This window comes from Brienomyrus brachyistius, chromosome 12, assembly GCF_023856365.1.
Source record: "Brienomyrus brachyistius isolate T26 chromosome 12, BBRACH_0.4, whole genome shotgun sequence".
NCBI lineage: Eukaryota > Metazoa > Chordata > Actinopteri > Osteoglossiformes > Mormyridae > Brienomyrus > Brienomyrus brachyistius.
In genome coordinates this window covers 19,734,501-19,756,434 of record NC_064544.1, presented here as the reverse complement: position 1 = coordinate 19,756,434, position 21,934 = coordinate 19,734,501, and the positions used below count along the sequence as shown (strand labels likewise).

Sequence of the window (21,934 nt, the reverse complement as noted above, 5' to 3'; positions counted from 1 at the left end):
CAAGTAGTGCAGCTGTAGCTGACAGTCCCCTGGGAAGATCTCTTGTAAGAGGCATTGGAAAGGAAGCTGGGCAAGTGCACTGGCTATTGAGTGACTGTCTAACCAAATGTAGAGCAAGATGTCTCCCTGTGGAGGTCGGCTGCAGGGGCTTTGCAGCCCAATCTTTGACTAAAGCCTGCATTTGGTTGGGCAGTGAAGGTGAAAAGGAAGAGAAGAGGCACTGCACCACTAAAGTGGCAGAGAAAGCCTCAAGATGGCTGTGGCTGAAGAGAGGGGAGTCATGGGGGCAGAGGAGTCAGTCAGCCACCTGGACACAAGCTGGGGTCTGATCAGCCCCAACCGGGTCACCTGGAGGAGGGTGTATGATTTTGAAAGACCTGAAACACGCAGTGATTCCAGGAACATCACTGAGGATGAGTGCAGGAGCATCACTAGATGTATTTGCACAGCAACAGAAGAATTCAGGAATTAATATTTGTCAATATGTCCAAATTTCTATAGTTTATGAAATAAGCATGAAAACTTTTAAATTCATTTTAATACAATCCATCAGTACATTTTCCATGAGGTGTTTCCATATGATTGCTGGTTCTCCTGCAGCCCAGTTACTGTTGGTATCAGGGTTGTAACAGTGCACTGTCCAGCTCTTACACTGTAATGTGCGTCACAAAGGCTTTTACTTTGAATAAGGATCTTCTGCTGCTAATGTGTGTGAAACGATCATCTACCAGCTCATGGTCAAATATGATGAATTTTAGTTTAATTTGTCCTAAATGAATGAATGGTCATTAATGGTCTGACATTGTGAAATATATTTTTATAATTAGGGTTAGCTAGTGTGATATGTGATGGGCTGAATGCAACATATATTAAATTATGCCATTTTTATTTTATTTTAAAAGAAACTCTTGCTTTCTTTTTGCAGAAACATGGCAGAATATTATAATCCTCACTCTAAGAACTGCATTTCCCATCATTATGGTCGGTGTCCTAACAGGTGAGTTTAAGTGTAATTAATGGTTATTAAACATTAAAGTAAAGCAGGATGAAGCAGCAGCTCCTGGTAAAATATTAAACACACTGTGGTGCAACTTTGAAGATGCCAAACAACTTCAGTGTTTTAGCAGAAACTGCTCATTTTTCATCTCATTACTATACAGACTTTAGGTGATTTTCTCACTCTCAGCACCTCAGGTTTTAAAATCAGAGTTTGATTCACAGCTGAATCCCCATCTTACTCCCCCACGCAGTAACCCAGTTAAGAGGGCCGGTCCTTAGCAGGGTGGGTAAGACAAGGACCTGTAACCTGAAGTTTTCCTGCCCAAGTCCTGGGAGAAGCTCGGTCTGTTTACCTTTAGACAGGTGCTTAACCTGAACTGCTCCAGTGCCCAGCTGCCTGAAAGGGGATGGTTTTAAATAGATAAGAAATGAGGATTATTTTAAATTAGGGCTGCACTATTATTGGAAAAAACGTATAACATGTATGGTGTGGATGGATATCCTAATCCTACCCCTCCTCATACACTAACGTATAACATGTATGGTGCGGATGGATATCCTAATCCCACCCCTCCTCATACACTAATGTATAACATGTATGGTGCGGATGGATATCCTAATCACACCCCTCCTCATACACTAATGTATAACATGTATGGTGTGGATGGATATCCTAATCCTACCCCTCCTCATACACTAACGTATAACCTGTGTAGGCAGAGTTCAGTTCATTGTAACTGTAATGCATCCCTGATGTGAATGTTACTTGTTTTGGCCCCTCACCTTCCAATAGGGGCCCAGCTCCTGATCTCTGTGTGTCCCTCATGCTCTGGGATTTCACAAAAGGCCTGACTGCACCCCATCACTCTGTCTTCATATGCTCCCTCGGACCCATATGTCCCTTACTGTGAGGGCTTATGCCTGTGTGTGAAGAACGGCCAGAGAGTTTATATAGTGGTTGATAAGGAGTGTATATATCCCATATATCCCAGATGCCTCCCAGGAAACGTAGGCTCTAGAGGTTATGGTGCTGATTAGAACAATCAACAAAGCTTTCTAAATATTGTTTCCTCTAACAGAGTAAAGATTTTTTAGCATAATTTATTGATGTTCTCAACCCAGCTGACTATTGCCCTCCTTGCTATGTGACACTTGTGGGTATTAACATGGCACATCGTCCAGGTCTATTTAAAATAATAATAAGCAGAGGAAGAGCAGCCTGAAGTAGCTGCTCCACAGCTCTGCAGGCCTGGAGATTCCTGTCAGCACCTGGACCAGAGGGAGGCTGATGGATTAAGGGAGTAAACTACCTTTGTTTAGACTGGGGGCAGTTTGGCTTTATAGCTGTTTGGAAGCATGATTTAGGGTGAATAATGTCTCCCAGCCAAACACCCTCACTGACTTTTCATGACACTTATTAATCTGCTTCCTAACCTGTGTGACTCTATGGGTTAGAACTTAACCGCAGGCTGATCCTGCTCTCTGATCCTTACTTGCATGTTACGTTTTACAAAAGCATCTGCTAAATAAATGAACTACTGAAGATATTTCTTTGTTTTGCCATGTCTGACATTAATTATATGGTGACTGAATATTCTTACCTCATTTCAGGTTCTCTCATTGAGTTTTCAGTAAAATATTCCCCAACTCCAGCTGAGAAAGCAATACTTGGAGGCATTTTTAGTGGAATTGTATTTATGTTCATCTTTTTTCTTGTGTTCCGAAGTAAGTATGTTTATAAGTGGATTTCAGAAATATTGCACTAGAATTACACACAGAGGTTGATTTACATGATTTAAATATGTGTAATATCAGTTTTGTTCACTGGTCAATCTCAATCTAAGGTCCATCTCATCTATGTCTGTGTGCAGTTTGCATGCGCTGTCCCTGTCGTGTGGGTTTCAGTCCCCCTCCTTTGTGTCTATTTTCATCAAAGATTGTCGGGTGGGGGACCAGCAATTCCCTTCATAGTGGAGGCACCACCCTTTAATACCCCATTTAAATTTGTGAATTATGCTTTTGTACCACAATGTCTAACATGTGATTTAATCCTAGAACCCCCTGATGACATATGTGGTGATCAGAGTCTTGAACACAGGACAATGAACACAATTATTTTTATATACTCTGTCTGACATGAATTTTACGGTAACTGACTTTATTTTCCCCCCTTTCAGTTGTCCACTTTGTGGTTTGGACAAAATATTCAGAAGAGAATGAAAAAAGAGAGAAAATACTTACCTACATAGCAGGAATAACTGGAATTATATTCCTGGTCTTCTCAGTTTCATCCATAAGTAAGTCTGTATAAGTTCCCATATGTGCTGTTAGCATGTTCTCCCTGTGTTTGCACTGGATCCCTCCATTCAGGGGGTCATGCACCTTATTTTTGTGAGGGTGCAGCTTCATAGGCAACATACACTGACTGGCCACTTCATTAGGTTCAGCTGTTCAAATGCTCACTAAAGAAGATATCTAACCAGCCAATCAAATTTCAGCAGCGCAATGTATAAAATCATGCTTATACAGGTCTGGAGCTTCAGGTAATGTTCACATCACACACCAGAGTGGGGAAGAAAGGTGATTTATGTGACTTTGATCGTGGCATGTTTGCTGGTGCCTGACGTGCTGGTGTGAGTATTTCAGAAATTGCTGATCTGCTGGGATTTTCATGCACAACCATCTCTAGGGTTTTTCAAAAAATAAATATCCAGGGAATAGCAGTTCTCTGGGTGAAAATCCCATGTCGGTTCTTGAGAAATTTTTGTGCTGAAAACGACCATTTATTGCTACGAGAGGAGACTGGCAAAGTAATAAGAAGCTGGTGTAATGAGCTTAAATCTGGGTAGGCTTGCAGAAGCATGTTTTCCACAAGAACTGTATAAAGACCTAAGGAATTTGAAGGACTTTGTTCTTATTGTAGTCTGTGTATGAACACCTTGTACTCTTCTACTTCTCCCCTCTGAGGTATGTGCAGCATGACTGAACATGTCTGTAATGTCCTGCATTACTGCAAAGAAAAAGTTACCTCTTAACTCATCTTTAGGAGAATCTCCCTGATGTCATCTTGCTTCCTACCTTCCTACTCCTCTTCACCTCCCACTGAATATTGATCTTTCAGGCTACAGTGTCTGCTTCCTTCCATATTTCCTCAAATACCCCCTTAGTCCGCAGCTCCAATTTGCAGTCACACACCAGTCCTACAGCTGTGCCAATGTTCATACTGTATCTTCTTTTTGGAGAAATTTGGATAGGACACCAGTCACCGTGAAGACTGTGTGCAAAGCCACCAGCTGCACCCAAAACTCAAGCAGTGGCCTTGCTTAGAGCTAATGCTGTACCTGAGGAGTCACAATCAAACAATTCCTTGTCTGGATCCAATACACAGTCACCACTACAGGAACAATGGATAGAAGAACAATTGACAGAATTAATAAACCTGGAAGACCATCTTGTCACACTTAGAACATGCAGAGTTTTGTATTTCCCTGTCCCTGACTGCCTTCCTACTTGTTGAACCACAACAAAAAGGTCATGGCGCTTCACAGAGCCTCTCATGAAGGCAGAAACACCAAAGGAATTCCATGAAGCTGAAGCACATGTCCACAATAACAAGGGTCAGTCTCTGCACAAAGCAAAACATTAAACAGGCCTTCTCATTGTTCTCCTGCATGACAGCTTGCACACCTCTGTAATTGGCTGACAGAGCAGCACAGCCAGTGTAGCCCTGCCTCTTATATTGTTGGTATACAGGCCAAAGTTCATGTCTGGCTAAGACATTTGGCAAGACCAGCTCCAGCTGTGTCCTTTACATGGACTAAATCAATAAGACATTCTTGAATCTTTGCTCTGTTGTCAACATATCGTAAAATTACAGCAGGTCCTGTGTATGTCAGTTCATACTTACTGTCCGCATATAAGGCTCACAGAGAGATACTTGGCTTTGTTCACTTCCTCACTAATATCCCTCCACCTTGTTTGTTGCACAGTCTGGAATAGCAGCAATTTCATCTCACTGCTGGTGTAGCAGGACATTCATGCATTTCACAAATAAAAATGTGAATCTTGACCTCATTTGTCACAAAGAAGAGAGGCACTGGGGACACATTTTAGCTTCTTTTTGCCAGGTGCAGTGTGTGTCATCATATCTGCTGGCCAATGCTGCGATTTCTCTAAAGTCGCAGCTGAGCTAAAGTGCTGGTTATATCTGCTAATCTAAGGACAGCTTTGTATCGGTTTTCTCTTTCCTTTGTTTTGCGTCCAATCTGTTTTTCTCTCTGTTGTGACAGTTACTTATAAATAAAGAGGCAGCTTATGTTCCTCCTACTTTTTGCAGTTACCATGGTGCATTTGGGCAGCACTGTGCCTTGCAAACCCCTTTCTGCCCCCAGTGCCGCCTTCCAATGCTTGAATACACCAACTGATAACACTGTAACAAAAAGTTTACATTTACTTGTTCCTAGACAGAAACTCTTCTTTCCCAATTGTCTATGCTGAAAGTAATTGTGATATGCCTTTTTTTCTCTTCAAACTTTGTTATTATTTATTTATTTATTCAAACTTTGCTTTTGTGACCTGGGTGGTGTCAAATTTACCTGTTATTCAGGACATTCCAAGTTGATTCCACGCTATAGAGCCCCTAAAGGGACATGGGCAAACATGAAAAGTGGGCTAAGCGGTCAACGGTCCTGGAAACACCCCGCATTGTGATTGAAATCAAAGGATTCTTTTGTTTGTCCGTGTCCCTTCAGCTGGTCCACACTGTGCTGAGTGGCTGATACAGGATTTTATAGAACTTACAAGAATTTTCTAAAATGTTGTAAAACTTAAGAGAATTTTCAAGAACCTTTTAGAATTTTATAGAACTTTCCATATCCACCACTTCTCTGGCTGCCTAAGTGAACCTGTAGATCTATTTTTTGGAGATTGCATCAAGAAGCTGCAAGCAGTTTCCAGATGCATTCTGCTATGTAAGTGGCCAGTTTATCAAGACAAGAGCGAAAAATAACTCAGCGATAGCATCTGCTACAGTGTGTGATGCCTACAGGGCATATTTTAAGGATGAAGACAAACATTGGGAACCTCATTTCATTACAGTCACAAATCTCAAAGAACTTCTAAACATTTTTGTTCATTTTTAACCAACTTTCGTATAAATACGTGGAAATCTTGATTCATGTGTTGTTTTATTCAGCCCTTATGTAAATGAAAATGTGTAAATTTTACTGTTTTTACATAGAAAAATTAATTTTTAAGTTTCATTATCACAAAAGCAAAGCTTGGGATAGTCTCAACATGGAACTGTACTTGGGATGGATGGATGTGTTAATTTTGTTTGTTCCACATGAGGTACCGAGGGGGCGTGGCGCACAGGAGGATCGGACGAGCAGGGCATGACACATTTAGTTTGTTTTGGCCTCTGTGATTTCAGAAATCAGCATCATGGATTGTTAAAATATTTATTCACTATTAATATGTATATTTATGGATGCATGATCAAATGTACAACCCAAACATCCTGGGATGTGCTTTTCATACCCCAATGTTCAATAAGGGATTCAAACCCAGAACCCCCAGGTGACAGGCCTGTGCAGCACCAGTGAACACATCTGTGTTTGTACTCTGTCTGACATGAATTTCATGGTGACTGACTCTATTATTACTTTATTTTAGTTGCTGTCAGTGTTTATCTGGAAAAATTTTATTCTAATGCAACTTGGAGAGAACAACTTGGAACATTTTTAACTTTATTAATGTTTCCAATCATCGTGATTCTATTCCCAAGTAAGTAGGTTTTCAAGTTAATGTATTTATTTAAAATTAGTTTTAGACTTTGGAACTTCAAGAACACTAGAGCAGAATTAGGTATAGAGGTGTTTATTTTCTATATTGTAGTGAATTAAACACAAAAACATTAAACTGCATTTGAATATTGCATTTCAATGACATCAATACTTAAAAGTGTAATTTCTATAATTAATATGAACACAGTTTGGGTACTATGATGCAATACCCAACTGAAACACACTTGTTTCACCCTTCAAAAGCCATTGAAATCTGCTTTTTAAACTGGGGTGCACTTTTAGTACAGCATTCGAAGAGGGATTCAAACCCAGAACCCCCAGATGACAGTGCTGTGCAGGGTTTTAAACACAGGATCACTGAACCCATATGTTTTTTTGCTTTGTGCCTGATGACTTCCCTTATTTCAGTTGGCCTCAGCGTGTATCGGATAATAAACTTCCGAAGGATGGGAAGAACAGTACGACTTAGAGCCATTCTTGCAATCATGGCTTATTTCATGTGTAAGTATATTTATGTGGATTTATTTGTTCACATTAACATTTATGTCCCAACTCTGCTCTTTGTGTGGAGTTTGCAGGTTCTGGTGTTTAACAGATTACACTTGTACTCTGGGCACCTGACATTTTACCCAGTAGGATGTTATTGTGTGGACCTGATGTAGGTGACATGTACGGGCTGGGGGGGGCGGCACCTGGCTGCCATGCGGGATGGTCAGGGATCCCCCCCAGCTGACATGCTCCGGCCCCCACCTTCATCACCTCACAGGACTTTGAGGCACCCTCCGACTCAAAGGGGCATTAAACTCCTTGGCCTGTATTTTGGCCCCCGCTGCCCTCGGATCATGGACCTTACTGTGCATGACCTCACAGTGCAGTCGGGTCCTGGGGACGACAGGATTTATCTCAGGGGAGGAAAAGCCCAAAGACACTTTATTTAATATCATGTTATATCTGTATAGACTGATGAGAGAATGAGGGCGTCTGACTTACTCTGTTTGCCTTACAGATAATCCAAGACTGTTTAACATGCTGTTCCTTGCTATTTATTCCCAACTTCTTGCCTGGAATAACAACACATTTGAATTAAGTGAGTCTCCTTACATTTTCATACTTATTATGTGTGTAAATGGAGGTGGGTGTTTCTAATACATTTAATAACTTCTGCTGTGTTGAGGTTCAGTGTGTCACGGCCAGGTGTGAAGGGGGGGGGCAGAAAAGGAGGCAGAGATCCAGCGGTGAGGAAGGATGAGAACAGGGTTTAATAAGGTAAAATCAGGGTATGGGACAGGGCAACTGGGACACAGCAGAAGCAGGTGCAAACACAGAGAGCAAGGACTAGCACAGGTAGGGAAACACAGACCAGGGGTTCAAGTTCCGAATGAGGACTGCTGGGGAGCTGGAGCTTAAACAGGCAGAGGGGAAAGGAGGGAACTAGAGGCTGATGCAGTGAACCTGTCAAACCAGTCTTGTGAGCTCTGAGTGGTGCAGGGAGGAGAGACTGTGAGCGCCCTCTGCTGGTTACCGGAGGTGTTGTGACACAGTGGGCAGTGATGTAACTTCACATTGAGGGTTCGATTCCTGGGCCTGTGTGTGGGACTGAGCCCTGATTGGTCTAAACCCAATAAGTCTGACTTATGTGTGGGTCTGGACAGCAGGGGGATGGATGAATAAAAACACGTCTGTGTTCACAGTGAAAAGCGAGTTTATGACACTGTCTCCTTTATTGTTATTCGTCTGTGTCAGTGTGAGGGTTGAGGGTCACTATGAATAAGCACGTAGTGTCTGAATGCTGAATTCACAGTCCTGAATGTATTCAGTATTGTATTCTGGTAGGATACTCAAGATGTACCTCATTCAGAATACCTTTAGACACCGTAATATGCTGTAATGCCAACAAGGTTGATGAAACAGGTCATTGTTTTTTGGAATTGAACAGCCAAAATAATTTGAGCACATCAAAAACCGCTGCCAGAATGACCCTCCCCTTTGCATCCAGGTCAGCCACCTACCCCCCACCCCCACTCATACACAGGCCTTCCTTGTCAGCAAGTGAACAACAAGAACTGTCAAACTGTCTACCCGCATTCTAGAGAGGGCTGGGGATTATTCTTTCCCAGGAAGAGCCCCCTCCCTAGCTAAGGGAAGCCCAGCATGTCCCCGCAACAAGACAGCCTGGGGCAGAAGAGTGGGGTGGACAGTGGGTGGGTGGGGAACAGGGAGAGGCAACCAGAGCTTGGCTGGTGGCGTCACCCCTATAAGGGCCCAGCCTCTCTCTGTGCAGAACCCCTGTCCTCCCCCTAGGTGCACCCCAACTAGCTCCCCATCCAGGAAATGTCTTTGCTGAGCTCTGACATCATAGCTGTGCTTTTGGCGCCCACCAGCACTGTGCTGTCGTTCCCGTGTGAACGCGTGTGCTGCTTCGAGGTGGTTCTGCAGTTTCCTCATGCACTCAGTCCAGCCCACTGGCCCAGGGCCAACTGAACAGGGGTGCAGAGCTCTCTCCCAAACATGAGGAGAGGGGGTAGCAGGATGTGGAGTCCTGCCCTGTGGAGCGACAGGCCAGGAGCACTAGGGGCAGCAGTGTGTCCCAGTCATGCTGATGCTTTGCCACAAGGACGGCAGCTGCTGTTCCAGGGTGCAGTGAAACCTCCACCAGGCCGTCACTCTGAGGCTGCAGGGGGAAGGTGCAGGTCTTGTGTTGTCCATTTTTAAAATACCATATGATTGGTTGGAATTGCGTTTGTTTCTGTGATGTGAAAGGCTGTTCTCTGCTGTCAGGCAATGTATCTTAGCAGCGGTTTCTTGATATTATTATTTGTCTCATTTTCATATCATTTTATATGACAATAAGCTGATATCTCAGTGATATCGCCCAGCACTGTTCTCCACTAAGTGGGTCTGACCCACCTCTGCTTCCGCTAAGGCGAAGCTGCCCTCAGACTCCAGAAGCAGCTGCCCCACTGAACGTTAAGGGTGATGGTAGCCCCCCCCTGGAAGCTCAGAGTCCCGCCCTCTAGGTCTAACCAGCAGCCTGTAGCCCTGCGGGAGTCTAACCCAGGATGCAGGGCTCCTGCACTGCTGCTACTCACACTAGGTGGCATATCATCTTGTCTCCAACAGCCACCGACAGCATCCCCCTGCCTCTCATGGGGGGGGGGGTCACCTCACCGGCCCCCGTGCGCAGCTGCAGAGGGGTTGGCTCTAGGTTGGTGGGCACCATGTCAAACCTCACCAGCGTCACGGTGGCCCCCCCATGTCCACTAGGGCAGAGCAGGGGACTCCCTCCACTGTGACAGGGACATGGCAAAGGTCCCAAGCGCATGTGCAGCCCAGCACTGCCACCGGGGGGCATCATCATCAGCTTCTGGGGGGAGCAGGGTTGGACTCTCCCATGTGTGCTACTGGATCCCTCTTGGAGCACATGGAGGCAGGGTGATTGTGCTTGGGGGGCATAAAGCCCCTTCTACATGGACCCTGCGCTTCCCTGAGGAGGTGGCCAGGCCGGCCACACGCCCAGCAGTGCCCACAGCGCTCTGTGTCGTTAGTTGTTGTCTGAAAAGACTGACATTTCATCTGACAAACATTCAGTCTGTATTCTTTAATACAGACTTTCATAAACATAATATGAGCTGAACACAGCAAACACATTTTTGTATTCTGAATATGTAACACAGGTACCTGTATTTCAGTACAACCCAACCCTGGTGTCATGTGACTGGGAATGTGTGAAATATGCTTTTATAAAGGGAGCCGAAGGAAAGACAGCAAGTGTTTAAATGAGGAAAAGCTTTGATTTATTAAACACAGACACGCTTGATGTTACATTTTGTATCTGTAATAGATATACAGTAGGATGTGGTACTTTGTGGATGATTAGGCATCTCAGACTAATGTGATCTTTCTCTTTTCAGAATATTCAATTCCGATTGCAGTGGCTGCTTTTGGAATCTGTGCCTGCATCTTTGTCAAGGATTATTTATTGTATCTTGAAATAAAGTGTTTGGAGGGATTTTACTGTAAGTATGAAAATTTGGACTGAACCATATTCAGCCTTGAGTCACTAATGTGGGTGTTGAAAAGAACGGGTGTTGTGGCTGCTGAGCTGTCCCTTTATTCACTGCAACTTCAATACTTATTGCTTCCATGATTTACTGAAACAGTAGCATGTGGCGTGATCCACTAACCGAATGTAATAAGCATATGGATTCGCCGAATGTATATGTTGTATGTAGCTCTGGCCATAGCTAACTGGACGTCCACATAGTACCTCGTCTTAACAGGAAACCAGCTAATTTTTCCCTCTTCATACGCAGCACCACGTGAGCACAATCTACTCACAATTTACAAGGACGTATCAAACTAAAAAGGAAAACAATATTAATCAATAAATAAAACAATTTATATACAATAATGTTAATTAAACATAATTCAATAAATGATAAACTGTGTCCTTTGGACTCCTATAGCAATACTGCAGAGTGTGTCCAGCAGTGCAGTATTGCAGAGCCTCTGGATGGGGTTACATCTAGAGGAAATCAAAGGACGCCATCAGCCCACAGTGTCTGTTTGTGTGGGCAGCCATCTTGTGGGAGTCATTAGGTCTGATGATGCTCTGCATGGTCCTATAACAGCCAAGGAACATGAGGGCTTTTTACAAGAGCTGCTGCTCCCTGTGGCTCAGACACTGTTCCCTCATGATGTTCCCTCATTCCAAGATGATAATGCCCCCATACACACTGCTAAACACATTCAGGAGAGGTTTCATGAGCACCAGGATGATGTCAGATGCCTTCCTTGGCCTCCCAGCCACCAGATCTAAACACCATAAAGCTTTATGGGAAGTTCTGGAGCACAGTGTGTGAAGTCGATTTCCACGTTATTCATCTTGCAAAGACCTGGAGGCTTTTCTTTCTGAAGATCGGTCCAATGTCCCACTGCACACGTCAGGATTCCATGACCACATTGTATGAAGATCTGAACTTATTTTTTAAGCTAAGATAGTGGCCCTACTCCTTATTAGGTCCTTGAAATTAATATACTGATGGTTCCATTACTTTGCCCACCCCCTGTATGTTCCCACCCCTCAAAGATATAACTGCCAGAAGTACACAGAGTGATAATGTGTAATGGGGGCACTTGCATGTTATGCTTATTTAATCTGTTATTTTATGTGTTTTATTTCTTTTCAGATTTTGCTCAGAAAATCCTTCTGGGGATTTTCTTCCTGCTTCACCTGATATTAAGTTTCTTGTATCTAAGTGTGATTCTAGAAAATGACAAAGGTAAGGAAAACCTTTAACTGTAATGAAACCATTTGATGGTGGTAGAGCTTTAACTCTCAGCTACTGTATTTGGTACATGGTGTTTGTAAAATGTTTAGAAACCTGAACTTTTTTGGAGGGGTTGCAGTTCTAGTATCAATACTATTTCTGCTACTATTTTTTGATACTATTTCTAGTATCAAGTCATTGCTGAATTACACCTTTATACTTTGTTGTGACCAATACAGAACAGACAGGTGTTTCATACATGATGTGTATATTGTAAAAAGAACACTCCCAGTGATGGAGTGGTTTGTTATTAAAGATCTTCTGTGTATCTTCAGAGATGTATTTACTGATTTTAGAGGAAGATGGAGTTGTTCACATCGTTAATAACCTTTGTTGTATTTCACCATCGCATTTCCGAACCCCCTGCAACCTTAAATAGGACAAGTGGTTATAGAAGATGGATGGATGGATGAATGGATGGATATATTTAAAACTGAAATGAACTACAAATAATTTTATCCACAGGAAAACCTGTGAAAATCTGCGAGTTTGTGTTTGTCTACATTCTGACTGTAACATTGCTCTTTCGATTCTGGCTTCGGGAACATTTATTTGGTACATATATTCTTTTTTTTATTTTTAAACAACCCATTCACTGAAAGTTGTTTAAATATTTGATTATGGATGCTATTATTAATTATTATTATATAAACAGAGCATTAAAAATGTTTAATGAAGATTCCCAATGACAGATGTACAGTACGGCTGTTTGAATGTATACACTGTGCTATAACAAAGTATTCTAATCCTGATTCCCTCAATTTCTTCTTATTCATAAGACTTAATTGTTTTCTGATCTCTAGACAAATTTAGGACAAATCAAAGATCAACCTGAGTAAACACAACACACACCCTCTATGGACAGAAGTAGTGGCACACACCTCTTAATCACTGTATTCAGGTGTTTCATTCAGATCATTTCCCAGAGATGTATATAATGAAGCAGCTAGCCATGCAGTCAGGTTTGTGAACAACTGTGAAAGAACGGGTTGTTGTGAAGAGCTCTGAGGATTCAAGCATGGTGTTGAGTAAATTCAAGCATTAGGACTGTAGCAAATCACTGTGAGAACCATCTTCTCCAGATGGACAAAACTTTGAACAGTGGAAAATCTGCCCAGGAGATGCTGGCCTAGCAGAATTATTCCAGGAGTGCATAGAAATCTCATCAGGGAAGTCATAGCAGACCCTTGATGAACATCTAAGGAGCTGTAGCCATCTCTCCGGTCAGTTCATGTCTGCATTCATGATTCCATGGTTTTAAGGAAACTGGGCAAAAGTGGATGTCCATAGAGAGTCACAAGGCAAGAACCAAGTTCTACCTGAAGCCACAAAAGCAAGCAAGTCCACCTCGAAATGGCTGAAAAGACAAAAAAGGTTTTGGAGTGGCCTAGTGAAAGTTGTTAATTGAACCACATTGAGACCGGCGAGACCTTAATTGGGCAGTTTATAGTCGAAAATTAAAATAATTACATTGTGAAGAATGAGCCAAAACTTCTCCATAGCAGTGTCAAAGCTTATCACAAGTGCTTGACTGCCCTCTCCTGGAGCCGAGACCTTATCGTGGTGGAGGGGTTTGCGTGTTCCAATGATCCCAGGAGCTTTATGCCCCTGGTAGGGTCACCCAAAGCAAACAGGTTCTGAGTGAGGAACCAGAGGAAGTGTGGCTCATTAGATCCCTTATGAAGAAAAATAACATTGATACACATTTTCCCTCGGCCGGACGTGAGTCACCAGGGCCCCCCTCTGGATCCAGGCCTTGGGGTGGGGCTCGATGGCGAATGCCTGGTGGCCAGGCCTGCACCCATGGGGCCTGGTCATACATAGCCCGAAAAGGGAACGTGGGTCACCCCTGCAATGGACTCACCACCTGTTGGAGGGGCCAAGGGGGTGGGTCGGGTGCATTGTCAGTTGGGTGCTGGCCGAAGGCGGGGACCTTGGCGGTCTGATCCTTGGCTGTAAAAGCTAGCTCTAGGGACTGTTGTTTGCGCTTATGTGCCAAATGGAAGTTCAGAATACCCACCATTTTTGGAGTGGTGTTATTTTATTGGACTTCTGTGCTCGTCACGGATTGTCCATAATGAACACCATGTTCAAACACAAGGATGTCTATATGTGCACTTGGCACCAGGACACCCAGGCCGCAAGTTTACTTGCGGTCACATGTGTTGGATACTCGGGTGAGGAGAGGGGCGGAGCTGTCAACCAATCACCACCTGGTGGTGGGTTGGCTCTGCTGGTAGGGGAGGAAGCCGCTCAGGCCTGGCAGGCCCAAACGTATTGTGAGGGTATGCTGGGAAAGTCTGGTGAAATTCCCTGTCAGGAGGAGCTTCAGCTCTTACCTCCGGTAGAGCTTTTCCCAGGACCCAGGTGGGAGTCCAAATGGAGGCGGCTGACCAGAGTTGTGGCTGTAAGGTGGTCGGTGCCTGTCGCGGCAGCAATACCCAAATCTGCTGGGGGACACCGGCAGTGAGGTATGCCGTCAACATGAAGAAGGAGACCTATCAGGCCTTTTTGGCCTGTGGGACTCCAGAGGCAGCTGATGAGTACTGGCGGGCCAAGCAGAACGCGGCTTCGGCGGTTGCTGAGGCAAAAATCCAGGTGTGGGAGGGGTTTGGTGAGGCAGACAGCGTCGAGGAGATTCTGGTCCACCATCCGGCGGCTCAAGGCAGGAAAGCGGTGCAGCGTCAACACTGTTTATAGTGGGGGTCAGTGTGCTGCTGACCTCAGCTCGGGACATTGTGGGTCGGTGGAAGGAATACTTCGAAGACCTCCTCAATTCCACCGACGCGCCTTCCAATGAGGAAGCAGAGTCTGAGGACTTGGGGGTGGACTTACCTATCTCTGGGGTGGAGGTCACTGAGGTGGCTAAAAAGCTTCTCGGTGGCTGGGACCTGGGAGTTTATGAGATCTGCCCAGAGTTCCTCAAAGCTCTGGATGTTGCGGGGCTGTCCTGGTTGACACGCATCTGCAGCATCGCATGGACATCAGGGGCAGTGCCTCTGGATTGGCAGACTGGGGTGGTTCCAACTGTAGGGAGATCACACTCCTCAGCCTCCCTGGTAAGTTCTATTCGGGGGTCCTGGAGAGGAGGGTCTGTCAGACTGTTGAACCTTGGATTTAGGAGGAGCAGTGTGGTTTTCGCCCTGACCGTGGAACAGTGGACCAGCTCTATACTTTCAGCAGGGTCTTTGAGGGTGCATGGGAGTTTTCCCAACCAGTCTACATGTGCTTTGTGGACTTGGAGAAGGCATTCGACCGTGTCCCTCGGGGAGTCCTGTGGGGAGTGCTCTGGGAGTAAGAGGTGCTGGACTACCTTATAAGGGCGATTCGGTCCCTGTACAACTGGTGTCAGAGCTTGGTCTGCATTGTCGGCAGTAAGTCGGACTTCTTTCCGGTGAGGGTTGGACTCCGCCAGGGCTGCCCTTTGTCACCAATTTTGTTCATAACTTTTATGGACAGAATTTCTAGGCGCAGCCAAGGCGTTGAGGGTGTCCGGTTTGGTGACCTCAGGATCAGGTTTCTGCTTTTTGCAGATGATGTGGTTCTGTTGGCTTCATCGCACCATGAACTTCTTCTCTTACTGTAGCAGTTTGCAGCCAAGTGTGAAGTGGCTGGGATGAGAATCAGCACCTCTAAATCCGAGACCATGGTCCTCAGTCGGAAAAGGGTAGAATGCTCTCTCCGGGTTGGGGAGGGGGTCCTTCCTCAAGTGGAGGAGTTTAAGTATCTCGGGGTCTTGTTCACAAGTGAGGGAAGGATGGAGCGGGAGGTTGACAGGTGCATCAGTGCAGCATCAGCAGTGATGCAGGCGCTGCATTGGGCTGTTATGGTGAAGAAGGAGCTGAGCCAAAAGGCAAAGCTCTCGATTTACCAGTCGATCTACGTTCCTGCCCTCACCTATGGTCACGAGCTGTGGGTAGTAACCAAAAGAATGAGATCGCGAACACCAGCAGTCAAAATGAGTTTCTTCCACAGGGTGGCTTAGCTCTCGCTTAGAGATCCTGAGAAGCTTGGTCATTTGGAAGGCACTCAGAGTAGAGCCGCTGCTCCTTCGCATCGAGAGGAGCCAGATGAGGTGGCTCGGGTATCTGGTCAGGATGCCTCTCGGACTCCTCCCTGGTAAGGTGTTCTGGGCATGTCCCACTGGGAGGAGGCCCCGGGTAAGACCGAGGACACGCTCGTGAGACTTTGTCTCTCAGCTGGCCTGGGAACACCTTGGGATTCCCCCTGGAGGAGCTGGATGAAGTGGCTGAGGAGAGGGAAGTCTGGGTTTCTCTGCTTATACTGCTGCCCCCGCAACCCGAGCCGAAAAAGCGGTAGGGACTGAGAAGAGTGAGCCAAAATTTCTCCTTAGCAGTGCCAAAGCATATCACAAGTGCTTGATTGCAGTTGTTGCTGCAAAAAGTCACCAAAAACTAAGCATTACGTTTAGGGGGTTAATTTGTCACATGGGTGATGTGGGTGTTGATAAGTTATTTTCTTTAAATGAAACAAATTCTCATTTACGCATAACAACTATTTGTTGCTTGCACAGGTTGTCCTAAATTTGTTTAGCGATCAGACACAATTAAGTGTGATGAATAAGCAAAAATGGAGGGAATGACACTGTACGGAGCTGTATGACTAATGCTTTTCTCTCTACCTTTCAGTCAAACCCCGTAAATATGTATATTTCTCAGGGGCTTTTGGTCCTCCTCTCATGAATTCTCTCGGCCTGGCTGAAGCACTAAAACTTAAAGCAGGTAAGTACACTAGAACTTTGAGATGTTTCTCTGGAAATTTTACTTTTACTATAGGTAAATTTAACAATGCAGCTAAATTGTTCAAATCAAGTAGGAAATATATGTAATCCTGTTGTTTAGTATCTGTCACTTACTGCTGATTTACTGACCCCAGTTCTCAGTGATTTGTGTGATGATGTCATTTCAGAAACAGGAAAACAGCCACTGGATCTACGGCTGATTGTCCTGATTTCTGGGTCTGTCTTCCTCTTTGGCTGGTTTGTTATAGAGATGTCTGCTTACTGTAAGTATAACAGAGATTTGATGTATAACTTACTATAAAGGTTGACTATGTATACTGAGACTTTTCCAGCATCTCCACATGTTCAGCACTTAACCTGCATGAATATTATATAATTTGTAATGTAATTTTATTTATTTTCCTCGTTGTACGGTTCAGGACATAACCTTCCATAATACTGCTGCTTTAATTCTTTTGGGATTGTTTGGTCTGTCTTTATGATGCTGTTATAGTGGTGAATGACTGTAATGACCTCCTGGCTAGTAGGGCTGTAATGGGGAGCCTTAACTATTACAAATGAATAAGATAAAATATGAGGTAAAATAAACACAACCTCTGTAATGCAGTACCCATGTCAAAAAAATCTGTTAGTATCAATTATATCATTGTTATATAATTATAAATATTTCAGTAATCAATAAATAACATTACTCAGCATTAGCCTTTGCAGCTATATTAACTCTATACTAATGTCTTACTGATAATTTATGTCTAACTTATTATTTGAACATAATTGAACATGTTTAGTTGTATTTTTGTAAATTACAGGTTTGGCCAAAAAAGAAAAGTGAGTAGACATTTTTCTACATCGTATATGTACCAGCAATTTTTAATAATAAAATGATAGAAATATAGAAAAAAATCTATCCCTTCATCCATTGGAGTGAGCCTGTCACCTATCACAGGAAGCACAGGGCACAAGGCAGAGGACACCCTGGGCAGGATGCCAGTCCATCACAGAGAAAACACACATTCACATACAAGGGGCCATTTAGTAACCTCCTGATTTGGGACAGGGAAGAAAATGGATTATCTGGAGAAACATGGGGAGAGCATGTGAACTACACAGAGCCCAAGCCGATGGGTGTGAGGTGCCAGTGTTACCCACTGAGTCACCATGTAAACTACACAGAGCCCAAGCCGGGGGGTGTGAGGTGCCAGTGTTACCCACTGAGTCACCATGTAAACTACACAGAGCCCAAGCCGGGGGGTGTGAGGTGCCAGTGTTACCCACTGAGTCACCATGTAAACTACACAGAGCCCAAGCCGGGGGGTGTGAGGTGCCAGTGTTACCCACTGAGTCACCATGTAAACTACACAGAGCCCAAGTCGGGAGGTGTGAGGTGCCAGTGTTACCCACTGAGTCACCATGTAAACTACACAGAGCCCAAGCAGGAGGTGTGAGGTGCCAGTGTTACCCACTGAGTCACCATGTAAACTACACAGAGCCCAAGCCGGGAGGTGTGAGGTGCCAGTGTTACCCACTGAGTCACCATGTAAACTACACAGAGCCCAAGCAGGAGGTGTGAGGTGCCAGTGTTACCCACTGAGTCACCATGTAAACTACACAGAGCCCAAGCCGGGAGGTGTGAGGTGCCAGTGTTACCCACTGAGTCACCAAACCCTTATTGGAAACTTTTTCTTGTAATTGCCAAAATTACCTAAATTTAGGTGGTAATGTGAATTGGTACGATACTCATGAAATTTGACTGTTTTGTGTAAAATGTGGTGTTCTGACAAAGCTTAGTTGTAATAATTGTATTATTATTTCCTTAGACTAAAAGAAGAATTCGCCCATCTTCAGAGACACCAAGATCCTGAGCCAGACCAGGTAGGTGCCCAAGATGCATCTGTCCCTCTGGCTGGTGTCCTGGGGCCTGTTTCTCCACATCAGTCTGACCATCTTCCCTCAGATTATTATACATAATTGTGTCTGTAGCAGATGTGTCCCTTGTGCTCTTCCTCCTTCCCTGTAAGTATGGAGTCTGTTGAGGTAGAGGAAGAGCCCTTATTATGACTCCAGCACACAGGAACATATCAGTACATTCTCCATGGTCACGGGCCCCTGTTGTTAAACATGGTAGGGAAGGCGGCCATATAATACTGTAACACTGACAAAGGTTGATTAAACAATAGAAATGTTAATTGGCGAAGAGCAGCTTGGACAGTCTACACATACACTCTGGCACATGTGTCATCCACAACCCCAAAGCCAAAACTAAACAACTGAGTTAAGCCCCCAATCATGGCCTAATACTGTACACCAGCCTTCCTGTACTTGTCAGGAAGCAGGATGTGAAGTCCTGCCCCGCAGTGCTATTTAGCGCTGGAACTGCACGCATTTTTTTAAACTCCTTTAACTGCCAGTTGTGTTGTTCTTCAGTGTATGACACCTATTGTGTTCACTAATAGGCCATCACACTATTGTAATGTTCAACCATCAAGAAAGCAATGAGACAGTCAGTAATCCTCACAACGGCAGAGGTGCTGTCAACCCAAAAAAGCTATAAAACTCATAATATTGTCGTATTTGTCAAGTTTTTCTGCTCATTGATTTTAGTATCGGTTTCAATAAATTCACCATGTGAAATGAATCTTAATCTCATTCGGTAATAAAACATAAAAGCCTCACTTTAACATTAATACCAAAATAATTTATCACTTTAATTGGTATTACAATTGGTTATGGGTGATCTTATTATTTCATCCATCCATCCATCCATCCATTTTCCAAACCGCTTATCCTACTGGGTCGCGGGGATACATTTCAATTATTTATACAAAAAAATAATGTTACTTTATACACAGAAACTTCAGCAAACATGAAATCACCAGTAAGCTATGCCTATTTATCCGGCTGAATACCTTTCAGCTTTACAGTTTCATGACAGAGCAGCCGCCCTTTTAGGAACTTTTTGGTTGACGGTGTTAGATTCGCTGCTACTATTAACACTGATGCCAAATTATGGTGAACAAAAGGGCTGCATGTGCTGAAGTACGTCTTGCTTGGAGGTTAAAGGAGTTTGATGTTCATTGGCGTGGGAAACAATAGTTATTGTGTTAGGACAGAAACCCTTGCTGAGCTGGTCCTTGGCAGCTCACTCTGTATGGCGGGGGGCATGTGCACGCAGCCTGCCCCCCTAGGTCCTCAGTGTCATTAGCTGATGCCCGAAGAGGTTCACCCAGTCATCCGCATCAACCCCAATGGGTAACTTTTCAGGAGGTGCAGTTGAATGCACTGGGAACAGGTTATCATGGACTACCAAGATTATTTTTATTTATTTGATTATTAATTGCACTGTGTGTAATACCTTTGCATGCTGTATCTTTTGTATTAAAAATACACTACAGTATATGGACATTGGGTCACCTGGCCATTACACATACAGGAAATTTATGGCATCCCATTCGAAATCCATAGGCATCAATATGGAGTTGGTCCCCCCTATGCAGCTATAACAGCTGCCACTCTTCTTGGAGTGTATCTGTGGGAATTTTTGCACATTCATCCAGAAGAGCATTTGTGAGGTCAGGCACTGATGGCCTGTGGATGTGAAGGCCTGGCTCTCAATCTTCATTCTGGTTCATTCGAAAGTTATTCGATGGGGTTGAGGTCAGGGCCAGTGAAGTTCCACACCAAACTCACCCAACCATATCTTCATGGACCTTGCTTTGTGCACTGGGGACGGTCATGTTGGAACAGAAAAGGGCCTTCCCCAAACTGTTCCCACAAAGTTGGAAGCATAGTATTGTCCAAAATGTCTTAGTCTGCTGAAGCATTAAAAGTTCCTTTTATTGGAAGTAAGTGGCCTAGTCCAACTTCTGAAAAACAACCCCATACCATTATCCCTCCACAACCAAACTATGGACCTTGGACTATGGAAATAATACAACTTGCAGTTAATAGTGGAATATCTAGCAGGGAAGACAAATTGACTTATTGCAAAGGTGGCATCCTTTGACCGAAGCATGTTTAAATTCACTGAGCTCTTCAAAACCACGCATACTTTCACAAATGTTTGAAGACCTCACTGCATGGTTAGGGGCTTGATTTTTTTAAACTTGTGGCAATTGATTTAAATTAAATACCTGAATTCAATGATCAAAAGGTGTGTCCCAGTACATACATTTTATGTTTCTCTGTGCTGTGGGAAACAGAGCTAAGGAGCATGGACTGATGACAGCGTGTTGCTGCGCCCACCACACAACAAACCACCTCCGGGATGAGAACCTGAGTGTAGCTATGTAATACCTCAGTACCACACTAGTCCTGATGGAACAGTGTGAGTTTTTTCCAGTGGCCAATCCTGCCACCAACCTCCACACTTTCCCAGTATGTTGGAGGACCTGCTTGCAGGGCTGGATGTAGATTAACATCATACCCAAGGCAAAGCAATTGCACATTAAGGGCCTTGGCCTATGGGTCCAACAGAGTAGGATCACTCCTGGCTTTCACAGGATTTCACTCAGCAACCTTCTGAGTGCTGGCATTGATCCCTAACCGCAGAGCCACGACTCCACCCAGGTGAACAGGCACACGTAAAAACTACATTTGCAGCAATGTCTGATTATGTACATTTATGTGAAATTTGATAAATAAAGCCCCTGATCTCTGTACACATACATTGTGAGTATTTTAAAAGTGATGTATGTGTTGGAATGTAGACTGTAATTCCAACATTTCATTAATGTTTGGTTACATTAAAACTAATTTAATGTAAACTGAAAAGTAAATATCACTTCATAGTTACTGTTCTGTGTTTGATGAAACCCATTAATATGGACTTTTTAAGTTAATACTGTCACTTCCATAGGGATCACATGACAATGAGGAGATTGAAGCATTGTCCCACACTGATCCCAATGGACCAAACACAGAGGAGGTAAACAGAGGAGCAAGAACTCTGTGATTCTCAGGGTTCCTGTCATTTACTCCACTTTGGGTCCAAGGACACAATTAGCTGTCAGTTTTTACAGTATATTTCAATAAGTAATAAG

General features: G+C 44.0%; 1 protein-coding gene and 1 long non-coding RNA gene across 12 annotated transcripts in view; both read left to right on the top strand.

The window, feature by feature from the left end:
- The window catches only part of LOC125704989 (uncharacterized), a 38,869-nt gene that overhangs the window by 15,746 nt on the left and 1,189 nt on the right, over positions 1-21,934 (top strand). For 2 of the 8 annotated variants that reach the window (XM_048971245.1, XM_048971241.1), the window contains 14 exons: positions 926-997; positions 2,611-2,724; positions 3,177-3,296; positions 6,673-6,783; positions 7,212-7,304; positions 7,810-7,890; positions 10,715-10,819; positions 11,993-12,085; positions 12,599-12,688; positions 16,783-16,875; positions 17,063-17,158; positions 17,705-17,723; positions 18,713-18,767; positions 21,751-21,819. In XM_048971245.1, coding sequence (XP_048827202.1) covers positions 926-997; positions 2,611-2,724; positions 3,177-3,296; positions 6,673-6,783; positions 7,212-7,304; positions 7,810-7,890; positions 10,715-10,819; positions 11,993-12,085; positions 12,599-12,688; positions 16,783-16,875; positions 17,063-17,158; positions 17,705-17,723; positions 18,713-18,767; positions 21,751-21,819 — 1,211 coding nt within the window. Of the gene's footprint in view, positions 1-925; positions 998-2,610; positions 2,725-3,176; positions 3,297-6,672; positions 6,784-7,211; positions 7,305-7,809; positions 7,891-10,714; positions 10,820-11,992; positions 12,086-12,598; positions 12,689-16,108; positions 16,876-17,062; positions 17,159-17,683; positions 17,724-18,712; positions 18,768-21,750; positions 21,820-21,934 lie in introns of those variants that run through there. The other 6 variants (XM_048971242.1, XM_048971243.1, XM_048971244.1 and 3 more) reach the window with 6 other exon arrangements.
- On the top strand, positions 18,067-18,536 carry LOC125705034 (uncharacterized). Of its 4 annotated transcripts, XR_007381326.1 has the most exons (3): positions 18,067-18,153; positions 18,342-18,404; positions 18,467-18,536. It is a non-coding gene; the product is annotated as an uncharacterized LOC125705034 (long non-coding RNA). The 4 variants fall into 4 exon arrangements; XR_007381324.1 differs by having other exon boundaries at positions 18,342-18,536; XR_007381327.1 differs by having other exon boundaries at positions 18,133-18,216; positions 18,342-18,536.